General features: G+C 38.4%; 1 protein-coding gene across 7 annotated transcripts in view; it reads right to left on the reverse strand.

Annotated features, from left to right (window-relative positions):
• Positions 1-14,778, reverse strand: part of OXR1 (oxidation resistance 1) — a 290,372-nt gene that overhangs the window by 57,885 nt on the left and 217,709 nt on the right. For 5 of the 7 annotated variants that reach the window (XM_064442238.1, XM_064442239.1, XM_064442237.1 and 2 more), the window contains 2 exons: positions 6,863-6,970; positions 5,600-5,719 (listed from right to left, as the gene is read on the reverse strand). The exons of the other annotated variants lie outside the window; for them this stretch is intronic. In XM_064442238.1, coding sequence (XP_064298308.1) covers positions 5,600-5,719; positions 6,863-6,970 — 228 coding nt within the window. The remainder of the gene's footprint in view (positions 1-5,599; positions 5,720-6,862; positions 6,971-14,778) is intronic. 7 annotated transcript variants of the gene reach the window in all.

The following is a 14,778-nucleotide window of genomic DNA, read 5'->3' on the forward strand; positions in this document are numbered from 1 at the left end:
ACCATCCAATACATTGTCACATGCAAAATTTGACCAGAAGTTAGCAGAAAGGATTATTTTCCAACTTCAGCAGAAGTCCTACTAAATGTCTTCTGTTATCCTTCCATAGCATTATACACTACTTTATGTTGGAAGGTTGGAAGCTAGCCCAAATCTGCATTCAAAGTAGGCCTAAGCCCACATTAGATCAGGTTTGCTCATGGCCTTTCCAGTTGAGTTGAAGTCTTCAAGGCTGGAGAATCCACAGCCTCTCCAAGAAACCTGCTCCAGTGTTTAACCACCCTCCTTGTGAGAAATACTTTCCTGTTACTTAACTGGGACCTCTTGTGCAGCAACTTGTAGTAAAATGATGGGCAGCAACAGCTATGAACCTCTGAAGACCCTTCTCCCTCCAGCCTACCTACTAGGTAGTACAACACAGAAATCAGGTTGTCCGTTAGTATTTTCTTCTCCATACTAAAGAAACACCAGCCCTCTCAGCCAATCCTTGTGCCTCAAATGTTTCCATTCCCTCATCATCTTAACAATCCTCCACTGGACTCTCTCCAGTCGTGTTAATCTTTGTCATGTACTGGAGGTGTCAGAAGTGGACACAGCACTGCAAATGCAGCTTCACAAGCCCCCCAAGCAGGGGAATAATAACTTTCCTTAACCTGCTTGTATTCCTCTTCCACCTGCTGCCTGGCATGTGATTAGCCTTCACCACCACAAGTGCACATTGTTCAACATGACAGCCAGGACCTCAATCTCTTTAGCCTTTCATCTTCTGCAAAGCTGGTATGTAGCTAGCCAGCCCTCACCCCATACTGCCACATGGGGCTCTTTCTGTCCCAGGCAGGTCTTAGCTGTTGTTGAACTTCATGTGGTTTCTGTTACTTCACCTCTGCAGACTCTTGATGGCCCTTGATGAGTAGCCCTTGCCCTTCTCTCCAGTGTACTGACTACTTTCCCTAATTTTTGCTGCCTGCCCCTCCCCCAGGCATGCTGACAGAACATTCTCTGTCCTCTGTCCCACCATTCAGGTCACTGATGGGCAGATTATAAACAATATTAACTCTTTAATCTCTTTGTACTATTTGATCTCTTAGTTAATTACTTGGATGCAGGACTTAATTATTATTTAAGTTTGCTGATGACACAAAATTGCGAGGAGCTGTTGACACTCTCAAGGGCAGGGAGGCCCTGCAGAGGGATCTAGACAAATGAGAGAGCTGGGCAATCACCAACCATATGAAGCTTAACAAGTGCAAGTGCCGGATTCTGCACCCGGGGCACGGCAACCCTGGATATACACACAGGCTGGGGAACGAGAGGCTGGAGGGCAGCTCTGCAGAGAGGGACCTGGGGGTTCTGGTCACCAGCAAATTGAACAGGAGCCAACAGTGTGCCCTGGCAGCCAGGAGGGACAACCGTGCCCTGGGGTGCATCAAGCCCTGCATCGCAGCCAGTCGAGGGAGGGGATTGTCCTGCTCTGCGCTGGTGCGGCCTCACCTTGAGCACTGTGTGCGGTTTTGGGCACCACAGTACATTAAGGTTATGAAGGTACTAGAGAGTGTCCAGAGGAGGGTCATGAAGTTGGTGAAGGGTTTAGAGGGGAAGCCATACAAGGAGCGGCTGAAGTCCCTTGGTTTGTTCAGCCTGGGGAAGGGGAGGCTGAGGGCAGCCCTCATCGCAGTCTGCAGCTCCCTCCCAAGGGGAGGAGGAGGGGCAGGCGCTGACCTCTTTTCTCTGGTGACCAATGACAGGACCCAAGGGAATGGCAGGAAGATGTGCCAGGGGAGGGTTAGGTTGGATATTAGGAAAAGGTTCTTCACCCAGAGGGTGGTGGAGCCCTGGAACAGGCTCCCCAGGGAGGCAGTCACAGCACCAAGCCTGACAATATTCAAGAAGCACTAGGACAACCCCATCAGAGACATGGTATGAACTTGGGGTTGTCCTGTGCAGGGACAGGAGCTGGACTTGATGATCCGTGTGGGTCCCTTCCATCTCAGGACATTCCAGGATTTTTGACTGTATACCACAAAGAAAAACAACAACAACAAAAAAACCACACACAAATGCTGAATCGCTGTATGCCCAAAGATCCTACCAATTTTTCCAGCCCATCTAGTAGTCCACCATTCAGTTCACATTTCCCCAGTATTCTAACAAGGCTACTTTGGGACAGTTTCAAGGAGCTGGCTCTAGACAAGGTAAGTAAACATGTACTGCTCGCCCCCCATCTGCTGAGCCAGTCATCACAGAAAGGAATCACTTTGGTCAGGCATGATATACCTTGGAAAATTCACTCTGGCTGTTCCTAGCCATCTTTGTCTTTCACATGCCTGGATATAACTTACAGAGGATTTCCTCCATGACCTTCTCGGGCAGATAATAGGAAGAGTTATGTATCTTGCTGTCTAACAGCATATCCAACAAAGTAGCTAACATGGAACCCTACCAGGGACAGGACAGTGAAAAAGTAGTTTTCAAATAGAAGCTACATGTATAGTAGACAGACTGCACCAAAGCCTATTTTATAGTCATAGCAACCCTGGTTTGGAGCTTAATCAAGCTTTAAAGACTTCAATTTCATACATAATTGCTATTTTTAGTTACTAATAAAATATCACTATTTGTAAAAACTATGAACTTTTATGTTCCCTCTGGTTTTCTGCTTTTCTGTTCAGTTCTATTCACTAGTACAGATTGCAGCTAAATGCTTTTAATTATACCCAGGAACATTATGCACAATTGTCGTCAGTTCATCATCTCTCTGGCACTACTTTAGCCTTTGCCTGCATCTTTCAATTTTAGTTAGAAAGCAAACAAAAACCCAAAACAACTTACAGAACACTGAACTGAATTTTGCTTTAAAAAGCTAATAAATATTTAATTATAAAGTAAGCTTCCTAGAGATGAGCTCTCCTTCTATACACCTTTCTCTAAAAATTGTGTGGTCACCTTTGTGACCACATATAACTTAGCAAGCGGCTGCAAGAGTCCCCAGCTGATATCCAAGTCCACTGAGAACATGTCAGCTATTTCTGAATATATTGCCACGTTATACAGAAGCAGGAATAATACTGGTGGCAGACTTTAAAATTTAATGACAACACCCTTTGTCACTACATATTATTTTGAAGTGTATTTTAAGTTTTATAGGTAGTAAAGCTTATTGGATCTTCTCAAATACACGCATCTGACTGCTGAATGAAGATACCCTTCACAAAATCCAGCAGCATAAGGCAGGCTTAAAGATCTAAACACTGACACTAACTTTATGAAATACACCCTGAAATCTTAGCTTAAGTGTAGCAATAGTCACGCGCTGGTTTGCATTTAGCCACGTGGTTGTGTTAAGCTACTCCAATGTTTGATAAAACAGAAGCAAAAGAACAAAGCACATCATAGTTTATATTTTGCCTCAGAGGTTGGTTAGTTATCTTATTCAATTTCTAGCAAGAACTCATCGATATCAGTGACCATAGTATAGAGAAAAGACCCTTTTACATTATACAGAGTAACATATCCTCTTTACTTTGAGACGTGCTTAAATTTAAACTGCAAATCTGGAGTCAAAATTTGAGGAGAGTCAAAGATGACAGACATCAACAGAGCATTAGAGAATGTATGCTAGCATTTGTGTCGTTCATAAGGATAGCAATCAGGTAAGAGAGAAACAGGTACTATGATGAAGAACAAAATCCTCCAGCCTTAACTGCTCCCATGGAAGCTGAGTGCTCTGCATGTTGCTGGACAGTTTAAAAAAACAGAACTAAACACACACACAGAGTCCACACACAGTCCACACACACAAGTGCAAGTGATTTCTGTTCTTTGCTTTCTTTTGACAAACAATACCTAGGAACATCCCTCCCCTCCTTGCATATATTTCAGAAGACCTCAGAAACTAACTTCCATAAACACTTTGTTATATATTGCCACATTGCTCATTTGTTTGACTTTCCCTGAAACATTTAAGAACTGCTTGTAGTGATCCACAACGTGTAATGAGATGCACAAAGTAGTTCTGCAACAATACAGTAAGTGTCAGTTAAATGAAATTTAACACTCAGATCGTTGCCAACATTGAACTGCCTACACTAAGCAAAATAACCTTTTGCATAAGAGGATTTTAACTTTGGAAGTATTTTTATCTACTTTGTTTCTCCTATGCTTTCAAGCTTTTATCTCTGCTATGTGCATATAGTCAATAAAAAAGGAGGCTTAATAGTGCAACTATACCGGTAATTTTTTTAAAACTTATCTACTATATGCAGACAAGCATATAAAAAATAATCTACAAAAGCAAGACGAAGGTCATTTTCTGGCATGAGATATAGTGCACTGTAGGAAGAGCTCTGATTTCTAGTAGTAAAACTAACAATTCTCCCTTGAGTAACTTCTCACAACATATGCTATAGGGGTAGGCCTATCCTAGCATTTACAGTAATTCTGAGACCAATATAGAAGAATGAGTTCTTTCAGACTAGTCTATTTACTGTGCTACAACACCTTCAGTTTGTCATAAAACATAAAAGAAATTATTCAGTACAAACGAGAGCAGACACCTTGTGAGACCAGACATACTATGTCAGAGTAAAGGTATAACTGCAAAACCAACAGTAATTTTCAGCAGAAGAGTTATCACAGCCTTTGTAATGCAGCTTGGTAAGCTATTCAGCAACAAACAATACCTGTATATTTAACCTTCTCTGGACCAAACGCTTCGTCTCAAACCTTCCTAAACTTTGAGCACACAGAATCCTGCAATGGACATTTGACAACTTGACTGAGAACTATCAAGAAGTGCTATCAAGAAATCTGTTATGTGAGGGGAAAGGAAATAATAACTGGGAAAAGAACAGTAGTGACATATTAAAAAATATCTGAATAAGGTCAAAATTGCATAAATTGCAGAGAAGCTCGGCTCCAATACTACATCTTCCTGGTTGGAGTTCTCCCCATGGTTTGCTGTCAACAGAATTCCAATGTTCCTGGAAAGATATGCTTTTCAAAGCTAGCTCCTAGCCAAAACCTACATCCGAGCTGAATTACAGAGCAACTTTGATAGCTAAGCGATTTTAGTATTTCAAAGGCTACAGAGGTAGGACTACTGAGTAGAAGTCAGCTAAAATCAACTCTGTTTTAGCCCTTCTCTGAAACAGATGTTTTTTCTTTACTTCATTTTGCTGAACTAAAGTAAAGAACACCCTCCCACACCTCTACAGGGAGCCCTTACCTTTTAGCTACTGAGTATTCTTGCCAATGTACCATTGCTAAAAAAACTATCAGTAAGATTAGAAACAAATGTTTAGCTAGTTCTAAAAGGTAACAAGTACAGAAATGCAACAGGAACTAGTATTTATGATATTTGTGTACAAGGATAGTATTTTGCTACAAATAACTTGCCTTCAAAAACAGTTTTCATGTAGAAAACTGTCACCTACAATGATTAAAAGCTTGTATTTACTTTAAGAATGTACTATTTTACTTTTCAACTTCAAGTGTTTTACTTTCTCCTCAAAATAAAAGGATAGTTTAGGAAGAAAGCATAGCATCTGTAACATTCATCTTGTAAGGGAAAATTAATTTCAAGGATAACAGGTATACCTACATTTACTGTAGCCTTGTCAAGCTCTGCTTCGGAGGATGTAGGTGATAGGGGACTTACAGGACTTAGAGAGGGGGAGCTGTCCACACTAGAAATGTAGTCTGGGTCAGGAACATACAAAATCTATAAAAAAGATATAATGTAGTTAAGTTATGCTTTCAGGTTTACTTCAGATTTCCCACTAGTTCAGGTATACTTGCTATGCTTTCTCAAAATAAGTTATACAAAAATCATTTCTGCTCCCATTAATTTTAACGGAAATTATGAGTTTGAGGGAATAAACAATACCACACAGAGTACTTAATTTTAGCTTTTAAGTTTTATAAATGCTGTCTTGAGAAGATAGATCTTTATTGAGGAAGAAGCTTAGATAGAAAGTACTGAAAGTATACAGCATTCCAGAAACACCCAGTGTACAGGGAAGACCTGCCCAATTTTTTCTCTTGTTATTACTCTACTATTTGAGCAACCAAGAAACAGACTAGGGAACAAGTTCATAGACATAGCTCTTAGTACTGAATGTAAAACAAAACGCCAGATCAAACAAAAAACCACATACGTTAAGTTATTTACCCCGTAAATACATAATTTTGCCTATCATAGGCATTCAAGCTACTTAGACAAAGCTTTGCAGCAATCAGAAATAAACACAGGTTTTTTTTTTCAGTCAGAGAGGTAATACCATAGCTGACCTATCACTTGTCTCCAGGACTGGCTTTCAAGGAGAAGTGAAAAGTGAAGGCAAAAAAGGGAAAAGAAGGAGATGTAAGCAATATTAACCTATAACAAGTGAATGATAGTTCCTATACTGCCAGAAAAGACAGCAAGTTTTCAGGGTGGAAAGGAAACATTATTCAGTTTATGAAAACAGAATTGCAGGCAGAAACATGCAGTCAGGAATGTTGTTTGTAAGCTGTACGCTGCATTTGTCTTCTGAGGTAGAGTTGGCAAACAACCTACTATATTTGCAAAGTAACAATTTAGCTTGTACCCAAGTGCTATTATACCATTAAGTATATTTAGTTTTAAAAGTCCTCTAATCTTATTTAAGAGACAGGTAGCTTCATTACATGTTCCCGTTTTAGGCAGCTATTTAATAGGCATGAGGAATTAATGAACTAAAGGAAAAAAAAAATGAAAAAGTCTTTTTACAAAGCCAACAGGAAAACCTGTAAGAGAAGTACTTTAACACTTTCTCTGGTAAAGATGAGAAATATAGGGGAAAAGGCCTTTGTTGGATAAGTAACATATATAGGGTAATAGTACCTGTCCAGGAACGACTGCTCTGGAGAAAAGCTTATTTAATTGAACCAGTTCATTGGGTGTTGTATCAAATTTCAAGGCAATACTGTTTAAGGTATCTCTTGATTCCACCTGTACCAATTGGGGAAAAAAGAAAAACAAACCTATAAGCAGTTAGTTCAAACAGTGGCTTATAAATTTTTATCACACATAGATTTACTGAGATTTTAATGAAGTTTAAGTCTTCCTATCTTATGATTGCCCCCTCCCCCCAAAAAACACCCCACCAAACAAAAAACCTTATACCTACCCACTGAATATTAGTCTATTGTAACCCCACACAAGGACACCTGCCTTCCAGTGATGTTGCTAGGTGGCCAAAACTGTCAGTCACATGCCCTGAGCTGTACGCTCAGCTATTGCACCAGAACTTCTGGTCTGTGAATCCACTTCTGGGTACCGCTAGACCAATACACAATTGACTTCTTTTACAGAACCCTTCATTCTCCCTCTTCAACTCCTCTTCTCGGTTCTTCACTTACAGAAAAGCTGCAGCTACCTCTATAAAAACGCAAACACACTCTCTTCCTACTGAAATAAGCTTCTGTTAACCTGACTTTCAAGTAAAATCCATCACTGAGATAAAAAGTAGAAACACTGATGCAAAACAGGTCAACCAGTATGACAGCAGATGGAGCATAAATGTTTTGAGCAGGTGATTCCCAAGTACAGAAAGAATCTTGTCAAGCTCTTATTTTCACGCCCATCTCCCAAAATGTATTCCATATGAACAAACAGAAGAAAGCAAAGGGAAAACAGTTTTATTCAGAATAAAGAACTCATATCAAGCATTTAAGAATGGTGAACATCATATGACAAGGGAGCATAAAAGCAAAAGTGTATTGCATAATGGCACAGTGCTTCATAAACAACGTACCAGGAAAAATAAAATTTATCAGTTAAGATGAAGCAATATAAGCAAAGCCACATTTGTGTTGCTAAATATGGAGTACAGCTAGAAAAATTCCAGTGATTCCTGTCTTAAATATTTTTTCATTCGTCCCTCTTGTTATATCTGCAAAAAATAGTATTTATATAGAGTGGAAGGTCAGTAAGTATTAGACTATTCACAGATTTAATTTTCCTTCTATTTTCAGGCTATCGACCTAACTTTTCTTGACAATCACAGGAAAGAATGCTTTAATTCCCTTTTCTTTATTTAATTTTCAAGGGAAAAGTAGGGAAGGGAGAAAGAAGTGAAAGACAAAACCATGTTTTTCTTCATTGAAAGAAAAAATAGAAAGAAGTTTTCTGTATTAGTTGACTGCATACCCGCTAGACATCTCCTGCTCTTCACTCACTTTCTTAACAATAATGTGGGAGCACCATATCTTGTATGCCTTGTCAAGGATATCTACCTTTAAGTCTAGCAACAGTTGACTTCTGCTGGAATGATTGAACCAGGTCAGGAAAAAAGTAGGGTAGGGTGAGGGGAGGGAAGGAAAAGTCTGAGCATTTATGTTTTAATAGTTTTTGGTACTGCCTGCTCTGAGGGTAGACCTTAACCTTACACAGTCACACGGAAAGAGACAGCGTTTGGAACCAGAAGACTGAACTGCTCTATTTCGGTAGCTGTACTGCAGTGGGGGTAAGTAATAAAAACATACATTGGGCTAGCCTGCTTCCAGCTGTACCCTACCTATGGACTGTTCCATTGGATTGGTATATTCCACCTAACTGATAAGCATTATATGTTTTGCTGTTGGTAGAATGTAACAAGGCACATTCTTTACAGAAACAGCAAAAATATTGCTAGAGTGGAAAAAATGTATCTACATGTTATATTGTTAGTTAATAGTGGGTGATTAAATATTTTGATACATTTACATTGTGAGAATAACTGGCAAACAGAATTCCTATTGGCTGCAAAGCAAAAGTAGTATATGAGAAGTTAAACAATTGCTCCTTAAAACGCATTTCCACTTAAACATTCCAAAACATAACACTGAACAGAACACTAACCCTGGAAGAATTTAGGAAAAGAAACATTTTATCTTCATTAACTTTTTCAAAGCTGTGTCATGTTAGTGGACACATATTGACAGCACAGGAATAAAAAAACCTGACAGAGAAGCAAATTATCCTTTAAGAAGTGGGTTGTCCTGCAAGAGAAAGTGCTACAAATATGATGTACTTTGAAGGCTGTTATAGTTCAACAGATGAAAACAGAAGGAGCTTTGGGATAATCAAGCTTTATAAGTAAGAGTTAAAGAAATCCTTTCCACACAGAATTCTTTACCATTTTGTAAAGATGCATTTGTCAGCCTAGATTCACAAAAAGAAAACCTAACTAAAAACCATAGTTTTAGTATTGCCAAAGAAATGGCAATTAGCTTTTTTGTTTTAGATAAATTCCTAATTCTGTTATAACAATTTTCTTTATAGGAAGCCATTAAGCTAAACAAGCAGCAAATATCTCTCTACTGGTATTTCAGGTATGAAAGACTACATTGTAGTACCTCTTAGTAATTCAGTACAGTATAACAACACAGATATGTGAAAAACAAGAGTATTCTTGTACACCACTTTTAATTGGTACTAAAGCAGAAATCAAACCAGGACCCCAACCTGACCAGATATATACTACTAGTTCCACAGACAATAACAAAACTGACAACCAAGTCAAAGAACAATTGTGCTTCCATCAGAAACTGTACATAATACAGAAGGTTTGCTAAAATAAACCATAAAGTGATATTCAAAAGCTTTGCCTAATTCAAAAGTTTGTTCTCACATAAGTGTTGGAGGACAACAGCTGCTAAGTAGCTATTCCTTAGGTATCACTTCTGATTGAAATTTTAAATTTTTAGACTAGCTTATGATATAAAATTAAAAGCATTCAATTAAAACCCACAAAACAGCCTTTTAAGAGTGCATTCCCTCTCCTCAACCTTGAGAGATAAAACCATTCTGTGAGATCTCTTGGCAAATAAAGGGTCTATCTCACAAATCATGAGCACAAGAATGGTAAATATAGGCTTCCTTTTATTTGGTTGTAAAGCTTGCACAGGCAAATCTCCTCACTAAACGGGATTTCAGAGACCAGCACTGATATCTTCTTAAAACAAAGAAGGTGTTAATGTAATAAAGACTTCTTGAAGTATCTCCCTATATTCAAAGGCCTGTTTTCCAATTCTTGGGCTTTCTACAATCCACAAAATAGAATCTGAACAGCAAAAATGGAAAGAATAACTTTGTGGAAAAGCGTAGTTTAAGAACTAACAAAGAAGACGCACCACCACATACCACAGACTTTCCAGTCATTTTCCCCCATCAATTCAATACTTAGCTCCCTGCATAATGTATAGAAAGTTTGTTTCCTAGGAGAGATCTAAATGCTATTCTGACTATTAAGAATTTTATGTAATTATTTGGATATTAAAGTACTATGCTGAATCTTCATGGGACAACTGCTTTTGAGAAGAGAGGGACAACTCCAATCGTTACATGATTGTACACTATTACCTTGTTTCATGATTTTTAACAGAATGGTAAGATTCGTTCAAGTACAAGTAAACCCCTGAAAAACAACCAGCTGACATGGGAAAACATCTTATACCCTGAAACAATCTGAAATGGATCTGAGCAGGCCAGCTGGTGCTTTGAAATGGTTAAATACATATCATGCATTAATTGGCTTTGTTTCCTTCAGTATACTGACTTGAGTAACAAGATTGAAAGATACTAATTAATGAAAGTGTAAAAAGAGAACAAAAATCACCTAGTCAAGACTGTGTTCAACTTAACACACATAAGCTTCTGTTGAAAAACAGCTTCTTAAAATATAAGTAGCTTTCCTATACTCAGTAGCAAGAGCTTCTAGTCATGAACACTTATGTAGAGATAAGACACATAAGGTCTTACTACCTAGTTACTTATCTTATACAGCCACTTACATATGTATACAAGTATGTCTGAAATTATAAGTTAGCTAAAATCAGTTTTTATAGGTATTACTAGATGCTTGAAGAGCCCCACCTTCCACCTTCCTTTCCCAACAGAATCCTAGATCAAACACTCTTCAAATCATTGTGTCCCCCATTTGAGCAGAGGTACATCCCATTACACCTTTTCCACTTACGGAGCAGTACTTGTATACCCATGTTTGCCAGGCATGCTTGTGCACACCAGCAGACTGACAGCTTCAGAGTCACCACTGACTATGGTTCAAACTGCCTTACTTTGTCAGTTTAGCAGCTGGCAAAGTTATTTAAAAACTTTATTTAAAACTAAATTCTCTACTGATATTTTAATGAACTTCACTATCATTGCGCCTCAACAACTGGTGTTCACTCTTTCTTCTGTTAAAAATTCAACATTGGATACATATGAAATAGAGTGCACAACGACTTTTATTTTTAAGTATTTCAAGATTAGCTGGCCAGAACCAGAAAACAACAAAAGAATGGTTTAAGAGTATTAAAAGGAACTAACAAAATTAAAGAAATGGAAGACTAGAAGGAGAGGTGAGGAAAAAGGGGAGAAGAGGACACAACAGCAATTTTGGTGCTGTACTCAAGCCTTTAGAAATAACAGATTATGACTACATTTAGTATTTGTTGATAGGTCTAAGCTCTAATTTCTATAATATGCAACACCAGGAAAATGCAACCTGTAAATAATAGAAATAACTCAAAAAATAATTTTAAAATTAGGCAAAAGATACAAAAGATACAGTAATATGCCATCATTATGATCCACATTTTCTAAGTTTCCCAAAATTGGGAAAAAGACTATGACAATGGCATGCTCAAAGAAAAGTGACAGTCAGACAAGAACACAACCCCTGGCTTTGAAATGGAAGCACCAAGGAAAAAAAGTAAGAACTCTTAAGCGTATAGTAGTCTAAACATCATGTAAAGGCTTACAGTGGCAATAAAACTAACTGCACCAGAAGAGAGAACCTTTAGCACTCTCTATCCAAGCTACCCGATGATAAAAAGCAAAACCACAGTTACTATAGAAGGATATTAGTAGATACTCATCATTTATCTACCCTTAAAATAAACATTTTCAGCAAGTCATTACATTAAGAAATTACTAGAATTTGAACCCACATGAATACTTGGAAGCTTTCACCGGTTTGATGGTCACCACAAAAATATTTGCCACCCATGCCCCTTGAGCTAAGAAAGGATCAGGAATTCCTCCTTGCTTTACATTAAGAAGCTGACTTCAGAAGCCCCTGTATTTTTGTTCTCAACTGGTGTTTAACTAAAAAAGAGTCAAGACCCAGTTTTCAGATGTTGGACTTACCACTAAATAACTGGGAAAAGATCACATGCAGGGAGACCAGCAGTTCAACACAGAAGAGTCTGGCTTAAAACTCAGTCTTCAAGTCTAGTCTACTCTAGGCTTGTGTGACCTTCATTAATTGATACCAGGCTCTTCTCATGATCTGGACAACATACTCATGCTTTAGAGGGCTTAGCTGCTATTTCAGAAGAGCACAGCTTTCAATCGCCAAAGCGTTATAGGGGAAGGTGTGGGACAGGGGAAGGGAAGTCTTACAGTGGAGCCCCCAACAAAATCAGATCATCCACCTCCATTGCTCACTTGTAATCCCCACCCCCACCCCCCCCCCCAACCAAAAAGTGCTTTTGCTGTTTAGTCTATTGCACTTGAGGAAAAAAAAGTATCTGTAAATAGGAACAATTATTTCCTTTTTCTCCTCAAAAGGAAGAGGGCTTACAAGGCTTTTGTTGAAGTCATGAAACCGCTACCACACTAGTATCATTGGTGATCAGTGGTCAACACTGTCTGCTTATGCTCCTTTATTTATCTGTAGTTGGATCTTCTAACACTTGTAGGCAGACACTGGTTGTGTTTGTACAACACAAAATACTTCTAATGCAATGGGAATATAATGACGTCAAATAAGCCATGTAAAATGCTATTTTCACAACGTAAAAAGGGCTAAAAATTCTAGCCAGTAACAGTAATTCACCTAAACTAGATACTCGGTCCTTAGAGCCTGTTCACATGTGTCAGCTGTGTGCAGAAGGGGAAAACAATTGGCTTGGAGCACCAGCTGTGAATTTCAAAACAGGCAATATTAATTTGCATCTAAACTATTGACTGACATTCGGAAGAAAAACTATATAACTTCAAAAAACCAATCTGTTCACTGCCTATGCAATAACAGTGAAAATAAACCAGTATCCTTTAGAAGCAGTCTCTGAAATTTAACTTTGTGACAGTCTCTTAAACCTACTAGCCTGGGCAAGCTTAGGACTCACTTCCTTCACTTAATACCACATCTGTTGACATCTCCTCACTGGTGCTACATACAGAACAGCAGCCCCGAGTTTTTATGCTTTGGAAATTTTAGGTTAAAGATAAACCCAAAAGGCAGTTAAAGATTTTTAAAGAGAAAATATATTTTTAAAAAATCATTAGTTTGAGGACGAATAAACAATAATTCTAGTGAGAAGTATGTTTCACCTTAAAAACCCATAGCTTGCATCTGTGAGATTCTCTCTCACTCTGCACTTCAGGAATACAAATAAGGCCTTCCCATCTAAAATGACATAGCCACTGGAAAAACACATTACGTTATTAAAAAAAACAACAGCACACAGCAAAAAACTCCAGTAGCTTCTCAACAATATGGTGGGGGAGCCTGGTTTCTGCCTTTGTCCTTCTGCTACTTCTCAAAGCAGCAACACATACAGACATATAAATATGCATGGGTGTGTTGTGGCTTTTAGAGGTAGTAGGATGAAGGCAGAAACCAGACAGAAGTTCATCTCAGCACATTGTATAAAGTCATAAATAATAACAGTAGCAAATTATCACACTAGTTACCAGACCTCTCTTATATACAGTGAAAGTAACCTTCGTTCCTAAAGGTTAGATCTGTGTATTGTATTAAGACATATGTGTAGGACACTTAACTGAAAGCTCTAAAAACTTCATGTTTGTTAAGCACTTCACAAGTGAGAGGTACAGCAAGAGCAGAGAGAACACTGCACTCATGAGGCTGAAATGCACCATGTTCTGTACATGCAACAGGCTTCTTTAGAATCTGGACTAAGTTTCAAGACAAAGCCTTTGATTCTTGTGAATCGTCTTTCTGACTCACAAGGAATGATACATACTTCAGTAGTTAAGAAAGTTATGTTGGCAAATAAAACCCCACCTACTGGAACACAAAAACCTGCAGAAGTACATGACAACTTGACACAAAATGCTAATTTAAAAAAGGGAAGCTTGGTGCTTTAGCTTTGCCTGGGATCTTACCTACCAAGGTAAATACACACACGTGGTGGCAGGAAACAACTTAAGGGATTTACTGACTGAAGAGGAACCCCAGTTTTAGAGTTACACCGGAATACATTTTTTTCCAATTATTCCAGACAAAATGGTGTCAATGTAATAGAAACAGTCACATTTACTTTTCCATTCTTCAACTGCTAGACCTTAAGCAGAAGAAATTTATTTTCTGAATTTCAGCTTCAAGGAAGTCTTTAGTATAGGGTAGAATGATATTCAAATTCCTCATATAGACCATGCCCATGAAGTGCTTCTTGCTCCAATACATACACCCTCTGTCTCTCTCCAAATGACTATCACAGCCTTCTCAGTAGTTAAGCCATATCACAGCTTGGCTTAACGTAACATTAAGAGTTAAGTCTCCCACATACCTCTTATTCTTGGATTAAGAAAACACCAAGCGGTCAAGTAAAGACTTTTTATAGAGAGGTTCTCATTTTTATTTTACCATGTCCAGCTTCAAACGCATTCAAAGACATCTCTGACAGACTTTCCTTAGTTTAATATCAACCCTATAAGCATTATTTATAGGCTTAATTATATTTCCAGCGTATAACGCAAGACAGATACTTCTCACTTCAGTTTCCCTTAGTAACCACAAATGT

The sequence above is a fragment of the Phalacrocorax carbo genome, chromosome 2 (genome assembly GCF_963921805.1).
Source record: "Phalacrocorax carbo chromosome 2, bPhaCar2.1, whole genome shotgun sequence".
In the NCBI taxonomy this organism is placed as follows: domain Eukaryota; kingdom Metazoa; phylum Chordata; class Aves; order Suliformes; family Phalacrocoracidae; genus Phalacrocorax; species Phalacrocorax carbo.